The sequence below is a fragment of the Sinohyriopsis cumingii genome, chromosome 8, assembly GCF_028554795.1.
Source record: "Sinohyriopsis cumingii isolate HCF-2022 chromosome 8, ASM2855479v2, whole genome shotgun sequence".
NCBI lineage: Eukaryota > Metazoa > Mollusca > Bivalvia > Unionida > Unionidae > Sinohyriopsis > Sinohyriopsis cumingii.
In genome coordinates this window covers 10,464,674-10,489,740 of record NC_142968.1, presented here as the reverse complement: position 1 = coordinate 10,489,740, position 25,067 = coordinate 10,464,674, and the positions used below count along the sequence as shown (strand labels likewise).

General features: G+C 35.2%; 1 protein-coding gene across 3 annotated transcripts in view; it reads left to right on the top strand.

Annotated features, from left to right (window-relative positions):
• The window catches only part of LOC149792967 (dynein axonemal heavy chain 6-like), a 246,874-nt gene that overhangs the window by 140,558 nt on the left and 81,249 nt on the right, over window positions 1-25,067 (top strand). For all 3 annotated transcript variants that reach the window (XM_089966835.1, XM_089966833.1, XM_089966834.1), the window contains 7 exons: window positions 9,305-9,526; window positions 10,818-10,965; window positions 14,791-14,948; window positions 17,352-17,483; window positions 18,749-18,920; window positions 22,923-23,086; window positions 24,756-24,887. In XM_089966835.1, coding sequence (XP_089822961.1) covers window positions 9,305-9,526; window positions 10,818-10,965; window positions 14,791-14,948; window positions 17,352-17,483; window positions 18,749-18,920; window positions 22,923-23,086; window positions 24,756-24,887 — 1,128 coding nt within the window. The remainder of the gene's footprint in view (window positions 1-9,304; window positions 9,527-10,817; window positions 10,966-14,790; window positions 14,949-17,351; window positions 17,484-18,748; window positions 18,921-22,922; window positions 23,087-24,755; window positions 24,888-25,067) is intronic.

The window sequence follows — 25,067 nt, the reverse complement described above, 5'->3', positions numbered from 1 at the left end:
TTACTGTGTGATTACTTTAGTTATATTAAATTCATGCAGTTGAAAGTTTCACTGCCAGTAGAATATGATATGTTCATTAATAAGTGATATTGTCATCAAATGAGCTTAAGATATAAATACTTGGTTTTGATTTTATTGCATTTTCCTTTCTAGGAAAAGAATCACAAATTGGTGAAATTTAATATCCAGACTTTAATAACATGTGTGACCACCTCTTTTTTTATTAATAATGGCAAACATATTCTTTTGCTTTTAGTAATGTACCCATAATGAAAATTTGACATTAATATTGTTGTCAGTGTATTTGATTACTATTACAGTATTGTATCCTTGGGTACATTAACTCTATTCTGTGGAGATTTCTCATGTCATAAAATTGTATTCACTGATACATCTGCAGTATGTTGGGAAATGTCTTGTGTGACAGCTCTAAGTTAGGAGATGTCTTGTGTCAGAATTGCATTCATGGGTATTAGCTCTATGTTGGGAAATGTCTTATGTCACAGCTTTATGTTGGAAGATGTCTTATGTCACAGCTATATGGTGGGAAATGTCTTATGTCACAGCTATATGTTTGGAGATGTCTTATTTCACAGCTCTTTGTTGGGAGATGTGTCACAGCTCTATGTTGGGAGATGTCTTATGTCACAGCTATATGGTGGGAAATGTCTTATGTCACAGCTCTATGTTTGGAGATGTCTTGTTTCACTGCTTTATGTTGGGAGATGTCTTATGTCACAGCTCTATGTTGGGAGATGTCTTATTTCACAGCTCTTTGTTGGGAGATGTGTCACAGCTCTGTGTTGGGAGATGTCTTATGTCACAGCTCTATGTTTGGATATGTCTTGTGCCACAGCTGTGTGTTGGGAGATGTCTTATGTCACTGCTGTATGTTAGAAAATGTCTTATTTCACAGCTCTTTGTTGGGAAATGTCTTATTTCACAGCTCTTTGTTGGGAGATTGGTCACAGCTAGGTTGGCAGATGTCGTGTGTCACAGCTCTATGTTTGGGAGATGTCTTATGTCACAGCTCTATGTTGGGAAATGTCTTATGTCACAGCTCTATGTTAGATGTCTTGTGTCACATCTGTATGTCGGGAGATGTCTTATGTTACAGTTATATGTTGTGAAATGTCTTATGTCACAGCTCTATATTTGAATATATCTACTGTCATAATTAATGAATTAGGTGGTCATACATATCCTTATAGGCTGGATATTGCATTTCACTGTTATGACATTTGTTCAGTTAGAATACACATAAATAAATTTGTCATAGAATCACTAATATTTAATCTTGTCAGTTCAAGTTTAAGTTAAGTAATGAACATATAATTTTCTGCAAGCAGCTTAAACTGCATGCATTTAGCACAGTTGGAGATGTCACGTCAAATGGATAGAATTTTTGTTGTTGACCAGTATACTTGAAATTTACTTCTTATTTTGAGGCTGGATGATATTGCAGGCCATTAGATTTCTGATATTTAGGGTATTTTCCTTGAGATTTTTCTTCAAAATTACATTCTATTATGTCATTATCATTTTGAAGTTTGTTCATAGTTTTATTCTTTTTAAGTTTTAAAAGGGTTGTGTGCTCTACTTTGAAATGCATTTTTATTTTATATTTTTTAAGTTTACATTAATAATTATGTCTTTAATTTAAAAATATTATTTTCAGATATTTTATTTGGTAAGCAGTAAGCAAATTATTCCAAGATATAACTATATATATGCTCATCACAGTTGGGTTGGATATTATGTAGATATTTGTAAATGTTATTTTATGCACAGAGGTATAGGTGGCATTATCAGGGTGATTGATTTCAAAGCCAGCATTCTCATATTTTGCTACTTCAGTTAGTCTAAGAGTAGGTCTTTTCACAGCATTGGGACAGGGTAAACATTATACAAAGTGATTTTTTTAGCCATACTATGAAAGAAAATATATAAATAATGAGTCATTAAATGAAAGTAAACATTTCTAGGTGCAATAGGGTTACCTTGGTACAGTTGGGTTAGATGCAACCCTGCAGAGTTTTCAAGTTTATTAATTTTTTGATGCAAATTAAATCATAATAAATAAAGTTTAATTGTTATTTTTCCAAAATATTGTGCAGTACTGTAGATAACCTTTGTATGAAAGCAAACAAACAAGTGATACCTTTGCATCACATGTAGCAGGGGGTAGGAGTGCTTTACCATAACTGCAGCATGGGTGGGGGTGTTTTACCATAACATGCAGCAGGGATAGGGCTGTTTTGCCACCACATCCTGCAGAGGGTAGAAATATTTTAACATCGCATGCAACAGGGATATGGATGTTTGACCATCACATGCAACAGGGAGTAGGGTTGCTTTATCTACAGATGCATTGGGTAGTAGAAGTGCTGTGGGAATTAGCTTGGCTCATATGTTACTACCAACAACAAAACACAAAAACTGCTACCCCACAATTGATAATGAATTTACAGTAATTGTTGTCCAAGTTTTTTAAAATATTATATAAATACCAAAATAGCACAAATAAAAGCAAGAGCTTGTGTGATTATCTTTGTTTGTTGAAGTAAGAGACATGTGTCTTTCATCATCTGATCCATTCTGTTTTAGTCAATCTTGGGGTTACTTTTTTAACCAGAGCCTTTCACAAATATGAGTCAGAGTGATTTTTTGCATGTCTACTGTTCTAAAGTAGATAGCATGCAAGGTATTTGTAAATCATTTGCATGAGCACAGTTATTATTGGCATGAAAGCTTTTCTCACATAGAAATAAACAAGTTAATACATTTTAGGATATAGTCGAAATGCACGATAGATATTATGGTGATTGTTGTCATATATGTTGCATGCGATACATGTATTCCTTTCCATTGCAGCTCTTCCATGTATATTAAAAAGTCCAAATAATTGAATATTCTTTAAATATGATGCAAGAAAAGTACAGATATGTTAGAACCTTTGGTAACCCTCAAACATACATTTTGGCCAATTCGTAGCTACTTTTATTTGCATGGAAGAGTCTGTGGTTTAATAGATTGTTGATACTGTGAAACCTGTGGACAATCTGCTAAGAACAAGCACCTGCTATGATAGGGATATATAATATTAATTAGGTCCCATCCATCCATGCCAATATATGCTATGATAGGGATATATCATATTACCTAGGTCCTATCCATCCATGCCAATATATGCTATGATAGGGATATATCATATTACCTGGGTCCCATCCATCCATGCCAATATATGCTATGATAGGGATATATCATATTACCTAGGTCCTATCCATCCATGCCAATATATGCTATGATAGGGATATATCATATTACCTGGGTCCTATCCATCCATGCCAATATATGCTATGATAGGGACATATCATATTACCTGGGTCCCATCCATCCATGCCAATATATGCTATGATAGGGATATATAATATTACCTAGGTCCCATCCATCCATGCCAGTATATGCTATGATAGGGATATATAATATTATCTAGGTCCCATCCATCCATGCCAATATATGCTATGATAGGGATATATAATATTATCTAGGTCCCATCCATATGTGCCAATATATCCTATGATATGGATATATCATATTACCTAGATCCCATCCATCTGTGCCAATATATCCTATGATACGGATATATCATATTACCTAGGTCCCATTCATCCATGCCAATATATGCTATGATAGGGATATATCATATTATCTAGGTCCCATACATCCATGCCAATATATGCTATGATAGGGATATATCATATTACCTAGGTCCCATCCATCCATGCCAATATATGCTATGATAGGGATATATCATATTACCTAGGTCCCATTCATCCATGCCAATATATGCTATGATAGGGATATATCATATTATCTAGGTCCCATTCATCCATGCCAATATATGCTATGATAGGGATATATCATATTATCTAGGTTCCATTCATCCATGCCAATATATGCTATGATAGGGATATATCATATTATCTAGGTCCCATACATCCATGCCAATATATGCTATGATAGGGATATATCATATTATCTAGGTCCCATTCATCCATCCCTTCACATCTCTACATCATTCATCATGGAATTTATTTTGCAAAAAGGTTTTGTGGTCCAAATTTGTATGAGGATTTTTATTGTAATTACTCAGGACAATACTCCCATTGTTGCCTACCTGAACTAGTTGTGATGCTCCCATTGTTGGTGGCCTACCTGACTAATTGTGATAGGCCTATGACTCAGTTTACCTGAATAACTGTGCTAACCTATGGCTACCTACCAAATTTTAATAGGCCTATTGCTGCCTGCCTGACTAATTGTGATAGTCCTACTGCTGCCTTCATGACTAATTGTGATAGTCCCATTACTGCCTTCATGGATAATTGTGATGGTCCCATTGTTGCCTGCCTGACTAATTGTGATAGTCCCATGGCTGCTTTCATGACTAATTGTGATAGTCCCATGGCTGCTTTCATGACTAATTGTGATAGTCCCATTACTGCCTTCATGAATAATTGTCATGGTCCCATTGTTGCCTACATGACTAATTGTGATGGTCCAATGGCTGCCTACCTGACTAATTGTGATAGTCCCATGGCTGTCTTCATGACTAATGGTGATAGTTCCATTGCTGCCTGCCTAATTGTGATAGTCCCATGGCTGCCTTTGGTACTAATTGTGATAGTCCCATCACCACCTACCTGACTAATTGTGATAGTCCCATGACTGCCTACATGACTAATTGTGATAGTCCCATGACTGCCTACATGACTAATTGTGATAGTCCCATGACTGCCTACATGACTAATTGTGACAGTCCCATGACTGCCTACATGATTTATTGTGAGAGTCCCATGGCTGTGTCCCACAACTGCCTATATGAGTACTTGTGACAGTCCAATGGCTGCCTACCTGACTAACTGTGATAGTCCCACAACTGCCTATATGACTAATTGTGATAGTCTCATCGCTGCCTTCATGACTAGTTGTGATAGTCCCATGACTGCGTACACGACTAATTGTGATAGTCCCATGGCTGTGTCCCACGACTGCCTCTATGACTAATTGTGATAGTCCCATGGCTGCCTTTATGACTAGTTGTGACAGTCCCATGACTGGCTTCATGACTGATTGTGATAGTCCCATGGCTACCTTCATGACTGGTTGTGACAGTCCCATGACTGCCTACCTGACTGATAGTCCTATGGCTGCCAACCTGACTAATTGTAATAGTCCCATGGCTGCCTACCTGACTAATTGTGATAGTCCCATGGCTGCCTACCTGACTAATTATGTGGAAACTGGAGAGTGGTCTTATTGTTAGATGGATATTCCTAAAACTGAATATTGCCAAAGTTTGTTCAGAGTTTGGGGTGGAACATCACTCATAATGCATGTATCATAGGCATTTACAGTTTTCATAGGAGATTTATGATGTATTTTCTTCATTCACATGGCCATATAGGTGTTGGCTGGAACAGTTATCATAGGAGATTCATGATGTATTTTCTTTATTAACATGGCTATATGGATGTTGGTAGGGACATTTATCATAGGAGATTTATGATGTATTTTCTTCATTCACATGGCCATATGGGTGTTGGTAGGGACAGTTATCATAGGAGATTTATGATGTATTTTCTTTGTTCACATAGCTATGTGGATGTTGGCATGGAAAAGTTCTGCAGTGGGGGTGGGGTTTGGCTCATCATTGCACATGGTTCTATCCTAAGAAATGTATACAGGTGTCAGTTCTTAGTTCGCTTGACAGTCAGTCCTAAGAAATGTATGGTGTCTGTTCTTAGTTCACATGACCATGTGGATTTTAACACAGGTTCTGCTGTGTCCATATGTAATGCTATTACTTTCATAAAGTTGTTCTAAATTCTGATTGGCACAATACATGCATGACAGTATTATAATATACTGGTTTCCTGACATTGATATTAGTTCAGCAAAATATATTGAGTTTGTGTAGAAATAATTTTAGATCAACATTATGAAAGTAATAATTATGGGAATTTGTATTGCCCGGAACCTACATTACTTTATTGAGCTGTGAAATATAAATAACACAGTATCCGATGCTTTATATCAGTCATTATCGCAATTCATAGCTCAGCATATTGAACTAAACTAACGCTCGTAATTATATTTCAAAGCAATGGTCAATGTTTACTGCAGCCTGGATATGTTACATTGTACCATTATTTGCACATATTTTCTTCATGCTTTGTATCAGTAACAATATGTTATTCATGTATTGCAATATATACATATATATCTCTATATATGCCATATACTCCAGTAAACAAGATGAGCTGATATTCTGCAGTCCGAAGGTCAATCTAAAATAAGATCTTATTTCTGGATGTTACATAACTCGGTGTATTTTAACATATTATATCAAGCATTCTTGCCGAGATAGTGGTATCGTATTCTATATAAATTACTTTAATAAGATAGTAAATTGAGACATGTTCTAATATTTAGTGTGGATTAGCAGTAATGTTCTGCAAAAAATATAGAAGAAACAAAATGGAGGTAATTCATGACTTGGTCTTGTGAAAAAAGGAATAAATCAAAGCTTAGGTCTCCTAAGTACTGTAACAAACATTAAAATGTAATGAAGAAAAAGTTCAGAAAAACTAAACAGTAAGACCACAGATTAGTTGAAATTTATAAAACAAATTATGTAGGTCCATTCTAAGCGATAAAAGCAATGAATTAACAAGCAGATCTCCACATTTTTTAAATTCATATTGGAAGTCAGATACAGTTACAGTGTTGGCTCTTTCATGTAACCATAGAGAAGATAAAATCTTCTCTTGTTATCAGTTCTTTTAAAGTCTTTATCTACCTGTAACTTAAGTACCTGTTATATTCAGCAAGTACATGGCTTGACATCTGTAAATTAAATAAATTCTGCAAGTACATACTTTGGCACATGCAAATAAATTCTGCAAGTACATGCCTTGACACATGCAAATAAAATAAATTCTACAAGTACATGCCTTGACACCTGTAAATGAAATAAATTCTACAAGTACATGCCTTGACACCTGTAAATGAAATAAATTCTGCAAGTACATGCCTTGACACCTGTAAATGAAATAAATTCTACAAGTACATGCCTTGACACCTGTAAATGAAATAAATTCTACAAGTACATGCCTTGACACCTGTAAATGAAATAAATTCTACAAGTACATGCCTTGACACCTGTAAATGAAATAAATTCTGCAAGTACATGCCTTGACACATGCAAATAAAATAAATTCTACAAGTACATGCCTTGACACCTATAAATGAAATAAATTCTACAAGTACATGCCTTGACACCTGTAAATGAAATAAATTCTGCAAGTACATGCCTGACACCTGTAAATGAAATAAATTCTTCAAGTATACACCTTGATTCCTGTAAATGAAATATATTCTGCAAGTACATGCCTTGACACATGCAAATAAATTCTGCAAGTACATGCCTTGACACATGCAAATAAAATAAATTCTACAAGTACATGCCTTGACACCTGTAAATGAAATAAATTCTACAAGTACATGCCTTGACACCTGTAAATGAAATAAATTCTGCAAGTACATGCCTTGACACCTGTAAATGAAATAAATTCTACAAGTACATGCCTTGACACCTGTAAATGAAATAAATTCTACAAGTACATGCCTTGACACCTGTAAATGAAATAAATTCTGCAAGTACATGCCTTGACACATGCAAATAAAATAAATTCTACAAGTACATGCCTTGACACCTATAAATGAAATAAATTCTACAAGTACATGCCTTGACACTTGTAAATGAAATAAATTCTGCAAGTACATGCCTGACACCTGTAAATGAAATAAATTCTTCAAGTATACACCTTGATTCCTGTAAATGAAATATATTCTGCAAGTACATGTAAAGTCACCTGTAACTTAAATATGTTCTACAAATACATTCCTTGACACATGTAAATGAAATAGATTCTACAAGTACATGGTTTGAAACACTGAAATTGCAGTAATGGATTGTTTAAACTAAATGTAAATGTTGGTAGATTTATTGAGTGGACTATCACCCACAACCAGATAAGAACCATAATATTGAACCATTATGTAATATTGGCAAACTACACAAGTTGGCAAAACAGAAGATTTTGTTGTGATTAGAATCAGATGAATTAGTTTTGTCATGAAAAGCTAATTGTTTATAATGTATTACTATTTTTGTCTAACATTCACATCAAAGTAGCAGTTTAATCTCAGTTAATTATTTTCACTTGATGTAGAAACTAAGTTTTAGTGACACATTTAAACTTTTTTTTATAAATCTAACAACTATGTACTTTCTGTTTTGATTAGAAATATATTTGCTACAGTTATAAGACATGACTATATTTACCTAAATTATTCTAAATTTATGCTATTAATTTCTTATTCTGTTAATAAAAGTATAAGTTTTATGTGATTGCTTTTCATTTAGTTCTTTTTTATATAAAGAATAAAGCAAGTAATTGAAAACTTGAATTAATTCCAATCTTTAGTTTTATATTCAGTTAGTTAAGAGATTTTATGTTTGTTGGATATATGCAAAGTTAGAAAATATTTGTTGGATATTCTAATTAAAGGTTACATATGTAGTAGGATTTAAAAATAGACTTTGCATACCTCATTCTTGTAGAAATAATAAGGTTACTATATCATTTCTGCTCTATTGACTTTTATAAGGAATTCTTTATAAATGTATTCCAGCAGGAGCTACTCCCCTTGGGAACTCTTTTTATAAAAGAGGAATAATATACTTATTAGAAACAGATTAAACTCAACATTTTTGTCTTGTTGCTATGAAATGAATTTTTAAAAATTATTTTATTGAAATCTGAGAATATAAATTTATTTCATTTAAATTGAATTAACTTTCAACCATGGTTGCCATATTGTTAATGTCTGTTGTTGGGCATTTCCTTATCTAAATAAAGCATGGTGAAAAAATTTAAAAAACAAAATCATGTTGATTTTTTGGGGCCTGAAATAAAAATTAAAATTTGTTACAACTTTACGTAAAAGTTTGATAAAAATTTCATGGTAAAAGTTTTAGTGTTTTCCTTACAGTATGACATTGTTATTTGTTCGCATGTGATTGTAATCTTTAAGAATATATTAAATTGACAAAATTAAAAATATTACACTTGGAAGTTTGCCAAAATAGGAATTTATTAATATTGTAAATATTTTTAGTTCATTTCCAATCATGTGTCATTTATTAATTTTATCTATTTAAATTCCACACTAGCTACCACCTGGTGTAGATTTATGGGCTTGCTACATGGATTTTGAAACACGCCGCATGGACTCCTGGGAGAAAATTGTCCCAGCATTCAAGTACAACAAAGAGGTGCCATTTTTTGAGATGCTGGTGCCAACAGTTGACACTGTTAGGTATGGTTACCTCCTGGAAAAGCTTCTGGCAGTTCGTCATTCAGTGCTTTACACTGGAGAGACAGGTGTTGGAAAGGTAAGATGATGAGTAGAAGATAGTAATATATCAGGGTGTTTATATGCTTGACCTACTTTAGCAACATTATTCAGTCATACCCATGACATACTTTAGTGACATTATTCAGTCATACCCATGACCTACTTGCATGACATTACTCAGTTATACCCATGACCTACTTTAGTGACATTATTCAGTCATATCCTTGACCTGCTTGAGTAACATTATTCAGTCATACCCATGACCTACTTGCATGGCATTGTTCAGTCATACCCATGACCTACTTGCATGACATTATTCAGTCATACCCATGACCTACTTGCATGACATTACTCAGTTATACCCATGACCTACTTTAGTAACATTATTCAGTCATACCCATGACCTACTCTAGTGACATTATTCAGTAATACCCTTGACCTACTTTAGTGACATTATTTAGTAATACCCTTGACCTACTTTAGTGATGTTATTCAGTAATACACTTGACCTACTTTAGTGATGTTATTCAGTAATACCCTTGACCTACTTTAGTGACATTATTCAATGTGCTTATTCACTTGCATTCAAATATGATCCAGCTGCAAACAGCATAAACCCAAATTTGCCATCTCATAATGCACCAGCAGATCTGGGTCTAAACAGTTTGTTAGGAATAATCAGTTGTACAGTGTAATAAGTGGGACAAAAACACATCAGCACATTATGCAAAGATGGATCATGGTCTATCATGATTGCAGATGAATATGACTGATATGAGAGTATATACAGTTTTCCTTATTCTTCAAAGTAATTGAGGTGAAATTGTACTTTAAAACAATTTCTGGATGCTCTGACCTTGACCAACCAGATGACATGATAGGATCAGTAGATGCCATTTTATTGGTTATATTCAGGAATAGCAAGAAAGTAGAGTATATCTTATTTTAAATTTAAAAGAAAGACCTCTCATGCAAGCATGGGTCAGACTTAAAACTAGTATCCTTGTTTAATTATTTGGAAAACTAAATGCTACATTGGTGGGTTTTTTTTAAACAACCTATCTGACAGAGTGAAAATATAGATTTAACAAAAGTACAAGTTAAATTGAGAAAAACACGATTTAAATCCAGAAACATACCCTTTAAATACAGTAACCATGGTCAAATTAAATCCAGAAACATACCCTGTAAGTACAGTAACCATGGTCAAATTAAACCCAGAAACATACCCTGAAAGTACAGTAACCATGGTCAAATTAAATCAAAAAAGTACCCTCTAAATACAATAACCATGGTTATTTATAGAATACTGTGCTATCTATTTTCAGTCTGTAATTGCCAAAGGTCTCCTAAATAGCATAGCTGAACGTGCCAATTATGTTCCTATCTTCATCAACTTCTCAGCTCAGACCAGCAGCAAGAGAACTCAGGAGATGATTGAATCCAAGCTTGAGAAGAAGAGAAAGACTGTGCTAGGTTTGTAGACATTACTTATCTATACAGTGGACATTACCTATCTATACAGTGGACAACATATATATACAGTGGACATTACCTATCTTTACAGTGGACTGTGCTAGGTTTGTAGACATTACTTATCTATACAGTGAGCATTATCTATCCATACAGTGGACATTACCTATCTATACAGTGGACATTACATATCCATACAGTGGACAACATATCTATACAGTGGACATTGCCTATCTATGCAGTGGACATTACATATCTATAAAATGAAATTTACCTATCTATACAGCAGACATTATGTATCTATACAATGGACATACATATCTATACAGTGGACATTACCTATCTATACAGTAGACATTACCTATCTATACAGTAGACATTACATATCTATACAGTGGACATTACCTATCTATACAGTGGACGACATATCTATATGGTGGACATTACGTATCTATAAAGTGGACATTACTTATCTATACAGTGGACAACATATCTATACAGTGGACATTACCTATCTATACGGTGGACATTACCTATCTATACAGTGGACATTACATATCTATACGGTGGACTTTACCTATCTATACGGTGGACAACATATCTATACAGTGGACATTACCTATCTATACAGTGGACATAACCTATCTATACAGTGGACAACATATCTATATGGTGGACATTACCTATCAATGCAGTGGACATTACCTATCTATACAGTGGACAACATATCTATACGATGGACATTACCTATCTATACTGTGGACATTACCTATCTATACAGTGGACAACATATCTATACAGTGGACATTATTACCTATCTATACAGTGGACATTACATATCCATACAGTGGACAACATATCTATACAGTGGACATTACCTATCTATACAGTGGACATAACCTATCTATACAGTGGTCAACATATCTATACAGTGGACATTGCCTATCTATACAGTGGACATTACCTATCTATACAGTGAACAACATATCTATACAGTGGACATTACCTATCTATACAGTGGACATTACCTATCTATACAGTGGACATTACTTATCTATACAGTGGACATTACCTATCTACCCATCTATACAGTGGACATTACCTATCTATACAGTGGACAGCATATCTATACAGTGGACATTACCATCTCTAAAGTAGACAATACATATCTATAAAGTTTACATTATGACAGACATTGGCGCATCATTAATTGGTGAGAGAATAATTTAATCCATTATATGCATCGATGTAAGATACACCAATCCTACATGGGATAATATTTTGTGGACAGAAATGATGTTTTGCTTGCATGTAGGTATAGAAAACTGGTATTGGTGGGTCATCATGTTAAATGTAAGTATAGAAATGACTGGTATTAGAGGGTCATCAGATTGGATGTAGATATTGATAGGCCTTGCATTGGTGGATCAACAGGTTGGATGTAGATAATGATAGGCCTTGCATTGGAAGATTATCTGGGTGAATGTAGATAATGATAGGCCTTGCATTGGAAGATTATCCGGGTGAATGTAGATAATGATAGGCCTTGTATTGGTGGATCATCTGGTTGGATGTAGATAATGATAGGCTTTGCATTAGTGGATCATCAGGTTGGATGTAGATAATGATAGGCCTTGCATTGGTGGATCATCAATTTGGATGTAGATAATGATAGGCCTTGCATTGGTGGATCATCAGGTTGGATGTAGATAATGATAGGCCTTGCATTGGTGGATCATCAGTTTGGATGTAGATAATGATAGGCCTTGCATTGGTGGATCATCAGTTTGGATGTAGATAATGATAGGCCTTGCATTGGTGGATCATCAGGTTGGATGTAGATAATGATAGGCCTTGCATTGGAATATTATGGGTGATTGTAGATAATGATAGGCCTTGCATTGGTGGATCATCAGGTTGGATGTAGATAATGATAGGCCTTGCATTGGTGGATCATCAGGTTGGATGTCGATAATGATAGGCCTTGCATTGGTGGATCATCAGGTTGGATGTAGATAATGATAGGCCTTGCATTGGAAGATTATCCGGGTGAATGTAGATAATGATAGACCTTGTATTGGTGGATCATCGGGTTGGATGTAGATAATGATAGGCCTTGCATTGGAAGATTATCAGGGTGGATGTAGATAATGATAGGCCTTGCATTGGAAGATTATGGGTGATTGTAGAATGATAGGCTTTGCATTAGTGGATCTTCAGGTTGGATGTAGATAATGATAGGCCTTGCATTGGAAGAATATCCAGGTGAATGTAGATAATGATAGGCCTTGTATTGGTGGATCATCTGGTTGGATGTAGATAATGATAAGCCTTGCATTGGAAGATTATCCGGGTGAATGTAGATAATGATAGGCCTTGCATTGGAAGATTATGGGTGATTGGAAATAATGATAGGCTTTGCATTAGTGGATCATCAGGTTGGATGTAGATAATGATAGGCCTTGCATTGGTGGATCATCAGGTTGGATGTAGATAATGAGAGGCCTTGCATTGGTGGATCATCAGATTGGATGTAGATAATGATAGGCCTAGCATTGGTGGATCATCGGGTTGGATGTAGATAATGATATACCTTGCATTGGAAGATTATCCGGGTGATTGTAGATAATGATATGCCTTGCATTGGTGGATCATCAGGTTGGATGTAGATAATGATAGGCCTTGCATTGGTGGATCATCAGGTTGGATGTAGATAATGATAGGCCTTGCATTGGAAGATTATTTGGGTGATTGTAGATAATGATAGGCCTTGCATTGGTGGATCATCAGTTTGGATGTAGATAATGATAGGCCTTGCATTGGTGGATCATTGGGTTGGATGTAGATAATGATAAGCCTTGCATTGGAAGATTATGGGTGATTGTAGATAATGATAGGCCTTGCATTGGTGGATCATCAGGTTGGATGTAGATAATGATAGGCCTTGCATTGGTGGATCATCAGGTTGGATGTAGATAATGATAGGCCTTGCATTGGTGGATCATCAGGTTGGATGTAGATAATGGTAGGCCTTGCATTGGAAGATTATTTGGGTGAATGTAGATAATGCTAGGCCTTGCATTGGTGGATCATCAGGTTGGATGTAGATAATGATAGACCTTGCATTGATGGTTTTCCTCACAGGTTATACTGGCTATTTAAAAAAAAAACTTGTACATCATAGGTATAGTTCAAAGAACCTTTAATTCCCTTTATTTTGGTGTATGATTGATGGGTGTAATATCGGTTATAGAGTATACAGCTTGGCCTTACTTCAGATGTGCACCTTTCAAAAAAGTGCTAGCTCCACTTGGTCATTTTCACTTCCTGAACTTCAGAGGTAAATTATATAAAAAGGAACCAATAACTTTTTTGTACATTTTATATATTTGGTAATTCATTGAGTGCACTTTCAGAAGCTGGTATTATCTAGTCTGGCCAAATTCATTTTCCCTATTTTAATAGCTGCTATGGATAGGGTACTTTAGACTAATTCAGGGCAAATTTTTTTATCACAAATGAGCAGTCATTTTAGTTAGCACTGTGCTTAGATGATGTACAGTTTCCAAAAGTACAATATTCAAAGAAATGTCAGCCACATTACATAAAGTAGCATAGAGGTATGCCAACATTCTCTCAACTGTGCATGTGTAAATGCAAACAACTTCACTTTACATATGTCACTCTCTCAAAAGTACATAATAACTGGTGAGCACTGCCAAAGTGGGTCACACATATATAGGAATGAGGCAAACAGCGTTTCTTAGAACCAAACATTTTCATGATTGAAGATGGCGAAAGCAGTAAATGAATTTCTTACTGTTCCAGGTGCCCCTAGGGACAAGAGGGTGGTCATCTTTGTTGATGACCTCAATATGCCTAAACTGGACACATATGGCTCACAACCACCAATAGAACTTCTGAGACAGTTCCAGGACTTTGGTGGATTTTATGATAGAGATGACCTCTTCTGGAGAGAGATACAAGTGAGTACAACATGGAAAAATTGTTGGTGTGTTTAATTTTCTGATTGTATGATCAGTAGAGCTCTGAATCACCGGTTTTGTCATGATGTTTCATTGTGTGATAATGTGATCAGCAGAGTTGTACATTACCTGTTTTGTCATGATGTTTCATTGTGTGATAATGTGATCAGTAGAGTTGTACATTACCTGCTAGGTCATGATGTTTCATTGTGTGATCATGTGATCAGTAGAGCTCTGCATCACCTGCTTGGTCATATACAATGTATATCATGCTTCTTGGATCTCAATGCAATACTTGATATGTATGATACATTTAGAAGGTAGTACATTATGTGCTGAGGTGTATTAGTCATGACACAATGCATTTCACAGTACAACTCCTACCTTGTTCAGTATGAAGCATATCATAATACAATATGTTGTAAGCATGCAGCAAGCCAAAGTTACTTGTATTACCTGAATATATCAAGACTTTTACTAGGATTACCTGAATATATCATGACTGTTTACCACTATTGCCTGAATATATAATAACTGCTGACAAGTATTCCCTGAATATATCATGACTGTTTACTATTATTACCTCTATATATCATGACTTTTTACTAGTATTACCTGAATATATCATGACTGTTTACTATTATTACCTCTATATATCACAACTGTTTACTAGTATTACCTGAATATATCATGACTGTTTACTAGTATTACCTGAATATATCATGACTGTTTACTAGTATTACCTGAATATATCATGAATGTTTACTAGTATTACCTGAATATATCATGAATGTTTACTATTATTATCTCTATATATCATGGCTGTTTACTAGTATTACTTGAATATATCATGAATGTTTACCACTATTGCCTGAATATATCATGACTATGTTGCAGGTTCTGCGTATGATTTTGTTACTTATTGTACAGTGTCTTTGTAATTATTTTACTCATAAACCCCAAAAATATTGCCATACAAAGGCTGTACATACACTTAAACTGCTTACAAATAATATTTTGCCTTATGTAAATTATGGCTTACTTTTGACACTGACATCATTAAATAAACAGTTATATCTGAATTTGTAAAAAAAAAAAGTAGAAATCTTCAACATATGATTTGTATATCATTTTACATCACCATATTAAGCTGAAAAATGGTGCTGATGCTTTATTATTGAGTCTAGGATTTCTTTTGATAAGCAGGGAACCAGTCTGATATTTAATGTCTAGCAGCTGAATGATAATACACACAAAATGAAAAGCACTAGAACCTTTCATATTTTTATTGAAGAGGTATAAAGATTTTCCATTCTCTTTCTTTTTCAGTCTTAATTCATGTTTATCAGGATATATCACTACATCAATGAAGCATCATTTTTGTGATGCAGCTTGCATACCAGTACACATATAAATGCATTATATTTTCACTGATACAATTGTGATACCAATATGTACTGATGAATAATTACACCTTTGGTGAGTAGTTAACAGGGCCATGCTAGGTTCATGAAACTGGGTTATTTATAGGATCATGTCATTTTGAGCTACTCATAAAAATATTGAATTTACAAAATTCAACACTATTTTGTGGTTGGGTGAGCATTACAGAGTACTAATCAGATATGGTGTGTAATTATTATTTCTGGTTATAATCAAAATTAATATGCTGCTGTACAAATTTCAGTTACCCATATAGATTCATTAGACCATGGAGATTCATTAGTACCATGGTACAATGGAGATTCTTTAGAACCATGATGATTCATTAGACACCATATGAAGATTCATTAGTATCATGGAGATTCATTAAAACCATGGAGATTAATTAAAACCATGGACATTCATTAGATCATGGAGATTCATTAGACCCCATATGGAGATCCATTAGTACCATGGAGATTCATTAAAACCATGGAGATTCATTAGACCCCATATGGAGATTTATTAGAACCAAGGAGATTCATTAGAACCATGGAGATTCATTAGACCATGCAAATTCATTAGACCATAGATTCATTAGAACCTTGGAGATTAATTAGAACCATGGAGATTCATTAGTTCCATAGTGCCATAGAGATTCATTAGAACCATGGAGATTCATTTGTTCTATGGTGCCATGGAGATTCATTAGAACCATGGAGATTCATTAGTTCCATGGTGCCAAGGAAATTCATTAGAACCATGGAGATTCATTCATTCTATGGTGCCATGGAGATTCATTAGGACCATGGATATTCATTAGACCATGAAGGTTAATTAGTATCATGGAGAACCATTAGACCATGGAAATTCATTAGATCATGGAGGTTCCTTAGAACCTTGGAGATTCATTAATACTATGGAGATTCATTAGTACTGTATTGGTTTCTTTTGTATTAGAGTAATTTTATCCACTTACAGGATGTAACTCTAGCAGCAGCCTGTGCTCCACCAGGTGGTGGTAGAAATAACGTGAGCCCACGATTTATCCGTCACTTCAGCATGTTTGCCATCCCACCAGCTAGCGAGCACAATCTGAAACATATGTTTATGGTAAGTATACCCTTCAGTACCTCTCTTTGGCCTCAGTACCTCTCTTTGGCCTCAGAAACAATTCAAAGTGTTCCATATGAATAACTCATGCCAGATATTTGTTATCTGATGTCAGTCAAATATAGAACCAATTTTGGATCTTACTACACCTTGCTGAATGCAAGTTAAGTGTACTTAAGTATAACGAACTTTGGAGTGAATAATTTAGCTTTCCTCTGACATTTTTTTAATAGTTTTTAAGTGAAATCAAAAATATATTTGGAATCAGCATGAATATGAATGGAATTTTTTTATTGTCCTAGTAGGTAATACAGCTGAATAGGTTACACAGCTGGATGAACATGTGTACCATCGAAGTTATTATTACTGAGTTGTCCTTATTTCTGTTTTTTGTCACCTTCTTTGCTTGTGTCATAGTCATCTTCTTTTGGTTCTGTACAACCAGATCTCTGCTCATATGTTCATCTCAGGAATTCAGCTGGTTAGCACAATTATGCAAGAACTACATGACATAGGCAATGGAAATTTGGTATGCAACAGTGTATGCAGGCAATGGAAATTTGGTATGCAACAGTGTATGCAGGCAATGGAAATTTGGCATGCAACAGTGTATGCAGGCAATGGAAATTTGGTATGCAACAGTGTATGCAGGCAATGGAAATTTGGTATGCAACAGTGTGTGCAGGAGTGGAAATTCAGTATGCAACAGTGTATGCATATGTAGTTGACTTGATTGGATTCTTATGTCTTTAAAATAATTGTTTTATATTTTGAACTTGTTGAACCTTTTGGGCTTAAGACTGGGTGTAAAACACTTACACAAAAACTGCTACATATAGACAAATGGAATTCAGCAGAATGATTTGTATGCAAATGTTGATGATCTACTTACATTTTCATGTCAGAGTAATTTTTCCACTTTTAAAAAAATGGTTATTTGACATTTGGGCTCAAACTTTTTTGATGTTAGTGGAGAACATACATATTTTACAAAGACAATTTTATTTCTCCCTTTTTTTACTATCTCACCCAGCTATGATTGATGTAAATGTTGCTGTTCCAAACTTAAATTACATGACACGTGTATTTCTTTACAGATCGATCAGACTAACATATACCTTTTGATTTTGGTCAGAAAGAAAATGCAGTTTTAAGATGACAAATGTTGAATGAAATCAAATAACTCTGATATGATTTTCATCTGAAATGATTACATAAAAACTATTTTTAAATAATTTGGAAAAACTATAATCTTCCATTTTCAGCAAATCCTAGCTGGGTTCTTTATGGATTTCCCAACTGCTGTGCGTCAATGTACAGAACCTATTGTTACTGCTGCCGTAGAAATTTATGGAAGAATGAGTACAGATCTGCTACCTACTCCTGCCAAGTCCCATTATGTCTTCAACCTCAGAGATCTCTCCAAATGTATTCAAGGTAATCTGATAATATTGCAAGCAAAAACTCTTCAAGGGAACTAACTCTTTTCTCTTGGCTTGTTCCTGTAGTAGAGTGGTTTTCCATTTCTTCACACATCACAGTGGGGCACCTACTCTCCTCCATGCTTGTTCTTTGAAAAATATTTGATGGTGGAAGGGTAAATACCTACAAATCACCACCATGCCTCAGCAGGCATAAATTTGGCAACTCCACTCTGGAGAGGGCTGGTCACCATTACTAATTGACATTGGAATAGTTAATGCATGATGTCCACTCACGAAAAGACCGAAACATCAAGAGTCATTTACAGTTTGATACCATGTGTGTTTAGAAAAAGTTAATTGGGTTCTGTTGCAATACTTCTGTTGATAGTTATTGTCCATGCAAAATACTCATATGCATTCCTAGTTAAGTTTAAATAATGTAGCCAAAGATAAACAAAATGCTAAGAATTGAATACAATATAGACCAAGTTCTTTTCCTCCACACAAATCAGAGGAAGACCATTGTTTTCAAGAATTACTGTACAAAACTTATTACTTGCTCTCCCCCTAAAGGAAATCCAATGGTCTGTCCCTAAAAGAGGCTTGTCTTGGATGTTCCACAGAAATCAAAGCAGTACTCATTGTCAGTGCTGTTATCAGATATGGACAATAATTATCTTGTGACAGATATGTCCTTTTCACTTTGGGAAGGTGTCATTCATATTACATGAAGCCATCAGACCTTGAGCATTATGTTTAACAGCCACAGTTATAACCTAGCAGTCAACAAAGTCATAACCTAACACTCAATAGCCATAGTTACAACCTAGCAGTCAACAGCCACAGTTATAACCTAGCAGTCAACAGCCACAGTTATAACCTAGCAGTCAACAGCCACAGCCATAACCTAGCAATAAACAGCCAGTCATAACCTAGCAGTCAACTGCCACAGTTATAACCTAGCAGTTAACAGAGTTATAACCTAGTAGTCAACAGCCAGTTATAACCTAGCAGTCAACAGCCACAGTTATAACCTAGCAGTCAACAGCCAGAGTTATAACCTAGCAATCAACAGCCACCATCATAACCTAGCAGTCAACAGCCACAGTTACAACCTAGCAGTCAACAGCCACAGTTATAACCTTGCAGTCAACAGCCAGAGTTATAACCTAGCAGTCAGCAGCCAGAGTTATAACCTAGCAGTAAACAGCAACATTTATGACTTAGCAGTCAACAGCCACATTTATAACCTAGCAGTCAACAGCCACAGCTATAACCTAGCAGTCAACAGCCAGTCATAACCTAGCAGTCAGCAGCCAGAGTTATAACCTAGCAGTCAACAGCCAGAGTTATAACCTAGCAGTTTATAGCCTGAGTTATAACCTAACAGTCAACAGCCTGAGTTATAACCTAACAGTCAACAGCAGAGTTATAACCAAACAGTCAACAGCCAGAGTTATAAACTAGAAATCAAAAGCAACATTTATAACCTAGCAGTCAACAGCCACAGTTATAACCTAGCAGTCAGCAGCCAGTTATAACCTAGCAGTCAACAGCCAGAGTTATAACCTAGCAGTAAACAGCAACATTAATAACCTAACAGTCAACAGCCACATTTATAACCTAGCAGTCAACAGCCACAGCTATAACCTAGCAGTCAACAGCCACAGTCATAACCTAGCAGTCAGCAGCCTGAGTTATAACCTAGCACTTAACAGCCCGAGTTATAACCTAGCAGTCAACAGCCACAGTTATAACCTAGCAGTCAATAGCCTGAGTTATAACCTAACAGTCAACAGCCTGAGTTATAACCTAACAGTCAACAGCCGGAGTTATAAACTAGCAGTCAAAAGCAACATTTATAACCTAGCAATCAACAGCCACAGTTAAACCTAGCAGTCAACAGCAGAAGTTTGTTAATTGTCTGCTATTTAACTGAATTAAATTTATTCCTGAAATGAACAATGATGTGGCAAAATTGTCATGATTCCAAGATCATTCCCTTTCTCACAACCTACCCTACCAGTATGACCATGTTTGTGATATGAACCATGTTTTACCAGTTTGACCATGCTTGTGAAGAGAACCATGTTTTACCAATATAACCATGATTGTGATGTGAACTGTGTTCTACCAGTTTGGCCATGCTTTTGAAGAGAACCATGTTTTACCAATATAACCATGATTGTGATGTGAACTATGTTCTACCAGTTTGGCCATGTTTGTGAAAATAGCCATGTTTTACCAGTTTGACCATGCTTGTGAAGTGAACCATGTTTTACCAATTTCACCATGCTTCTGAAGTGAACCATGTTTTACCAATATTGACCACTATTTGTTTATATAGTAATTGTATATTAAACTTCCTCCTGAAATATACAACATTATTGATATAGTTTTGACAGGGAAAAAATGAATGTGTCTTGAAAATATATGACTTTTTGGTTTACATATCTTTGGTAGTCGTTAGCATGTTGTTTATCCCTCTCTCTGGCAAAATAAATTGGTAATATGACACACTGAATTTTCATTTGGCATGTAGGTGATAACATTGATGTGATATATAATTTGATTTGGAAGAATAAAACACCAAATGGCATCTGTTGATTTATATGGGCAACAACATTGGTAACTCCATGCCCAACCATTCTCTCTTGCACAATGAAACTGTTTATTTTGTACTTGCTGGGGTCATAAACAGTAAATCATGTCCACTTTGTTGACACCAATTCCACTTCATGGTGGTGGTCCGATATGACTCCATGTGGATGCTAACCCTCTGCATCCCCACAATAATAAATGGAGAAATGAAAAATCATGTCAGCTGTACTGCATATCATAATGCAGTGTATGTATTAGTACCAATAAGAATTTTTAACATTGGTGATATTGAAGATTCATTTTATATTATGCTTATATACCAACAATGTTCTCAAAAATTAATTAGAAAATATTAGTGAATCCCAAGTTAAATTTTTTAATGTGTTCTCTTGCTTGATCATTGTTTACAAATTAAACTCATTATGACTTGATTAATAAGAGGAAAATAATTATTAAGTGTTTAAGTCATCCTTTAATTGCAAGTCATATAGTATACAGTGATGTGTTTATCCATCATCTAGAGTATATATATATATATATATATATATATATATATATATATATATATATATATATATATATATGTATATCTTATCCAGCAAAATGTATTATTAAATGGTAACTTATTTGCCCATCTTTTCTCTATTTTCAGTGTTTTTCAGATTAACCTTCTTTATCCAAAAATGTTATTATTTAGTTAAATGAGGAAGAGGATAAACATGTTTATACACATATGAATAAAGAGTTAATAGATTTATTGGCCAGGTAGTTTCAGCATACAAGATTATACCAGACAGTCACAAAATTTAAATTAACCAAAGAGAACAAAAATGAGATTCAGGGCTTTTTGTCTGAGGTGTCATCATACAACTGAGATTCCTTCTTATAACACTGTTAACAGAAATCTAATCTGCTGGTATATAAGTGAGGTTACATTATATTGAGGTAGGTTATAAACAAGGCTTTTTTGTAATGGTGTCAATAATATTTAAAAACCATATTATTATTATTGAGCTGTGAATTCATTATGAAATAAGTTATCATTAGTCCAAAATTCAAAATCAAGGTGAATAAGTGTGGTAGCAGTTTTAAAGGTAAATTCAGTCCAGATAATTGGCTTAATTCTCCCATTGATGGAGACCCTTCATATGTTTTCACCATTTCATGTTTTTGTTTTTCTGCTTTTATCACTTGTTGGTAGCAACCTGTTTTGATCACATTTTTATCCTTTAGCCTTTTATTTTGGCACTATATAGCTTTACAATACAGTTTGCTATAAAAGCCACAATCAACCAACCAAATCCAGATAATGTTGTCCATGAGAAAAGCCATATCTTTTAAGGGACATTGCTGTATGTAGTTATTTTATAGTAATTACATTTTTTTTGTTAATGATTTCTTTTATTTCTAATAGGAATTCTCCAGGCTGATACAGGAGTAATTCGTGACAACAAGCAGGTCTTCCGTTTATTCTGTCATGAATCTCAGCGAGTGTTTCATGATCGTCTGATCAATAACGAAGACAAGACATATTTCTATGGTATTCTGGCAGAGATGGCCAGCAAACATTTCGGAGAGGTGAGAAATAATTAATATGTGTAGTGTAGTCCACATGTTTATCCTGTTCATCATAGGATTTTACTATCATTAATTGATTTGCCCCTCTCATATCTATTGTGGGGCATATGGTGTTATCTGCCTTTACTTTCCCATCCTGTACCATCTTATGACATGTCCGTCTTCCTGTCCCATCTTATGACATGTCTGTCTTGCTGTCCCATCTTTCCCCAATAAGTCCAATCATGTCCAAGTGAGTTGTGTTCATCTTTGATGTCTGCTCATGTCACAGCATGTTATGTCAATCTTCCCTGTTCCATCCTGTCCCATTAGGTCATGTCAATCTTCCCTGTTCCATCAAGTTCCTTCAGTGTCTGTCATTTTCATCTCATCCTGCCTTATTGTGTCATGACCATATGTACAGTTATATCCTGTAGTCTCATGCCATATCATTATGTATCATCCCATCCAGTTCCAACTTGTCTTGTCCATCCATACTGTCCCATCCTGACCAGTCTTGTCATGCCCATCTGTACTGTCCCATCCTGTACCACCTTGTCATACCCATCTGTACTGTCCCTTCCTGCTCCATTATGTCATGCCCATCTGTACTGTCCCATCTTTCCCTATCTTGTCATATCCATCTGTACTGTCCCATTCTGCCCCATCTTGTCATGCCTATCTGTACTGTCCAATCCTTCATCATCTTGTCATATGCTGTCCCATTGCTGTCAGCTCTAGTGAAACCTATGTAATCTGGGCTTACATTGCTGTCAGCTGTAGTGAAACCTCTGTAATCTGGGCTTACATTGTTGTCAGCTTTAGTGAAACCTCTGTAACCTGGGCTTACATTGCTGTCAGCTGTAGTGAAACCTCTATAATATGTGCTTACATTGCTGTCAGCTGTAGTGAAACCTCTGTAATATGAGCTTACATTGCTGTCAGCTATGTAGCAGCCTTGGTAATCTCATCTAACATGGCTGTCAGCTGTGGTGAAGCCTCTGTAATCTGTCTATGAAGGGTATCTCCGTTTCAAGCTGAATCTTGTAATGAGCCAAAATGTATGGTGTCTATGTTGAATTTGTAATTAACCCTAATGTATGGTGTCTATGTTGAATTTGTAGTGAACCTGAATTTATGGTGTCTTGGTGTCTAAGTTGAATTTTTCAGTGATCTGGAATGATTGGTGTCTATTTCATAATGAGGAGGCTAAGAAGTACTAAATTTTGTGGCAGCCATAATTGGCAGCCATAATCCAGCTCACTTAGAGTACACAATTTTAACTGCACACTGTATGTGTATGTGTATATTGAGTAAGATTAGGAAGGTTGATAGGTTAAAATGCTTACCTACATATATTGTTTGCAGATCAAGCAAAAAAACATTAATTAGTGAACATATATGTAGAGTATATGATAAATGTATAAATGAGACCAAACATTTGTCCTTTTTATAGAAATGGTTCATATAATGAGGTTTAATTTCTCCTAGAATGGGACCAAATATATGGCCAGTATGCAAAGGTTGGTAGGGTAGAGAAGGGTCAGTTTAGCAAAATTTCACTGGCCCATGTAAGTCCCCTGTGTTAATATATGTTAAGCATGCAAAGGTATGCAAGGTAGAAAGAGTGAGTTTAGGGAACTTTCAATGGTTTATTTAGGTCTCATATGTTAATCGTTATATTTCCCAGACTGTCGAACCAGATAGCTTTTCAACCAATCCCATAATTTTTGGAGACTTCTTGAAGATGGGAGTCGAGAGAAAGGACCGAATCTATGAGGAGCTGTCTGATACAAAAAAACTTTACAATATCCTGCAAGATGTAAGTACAGTGTAGCTCTGATTATTCATTTCTTGAAATTCTCAGTTACTGATTTCTTCCGTATGTCTTGATTTCTGTCTGAGAAATCCAGGTTGATTGTCTATTTACAGGAGAGCTAATTACTGGGTCACAAGATGAGTGCATCTTCTTTTCAGTTATCTATATTCATGACTATGTTCC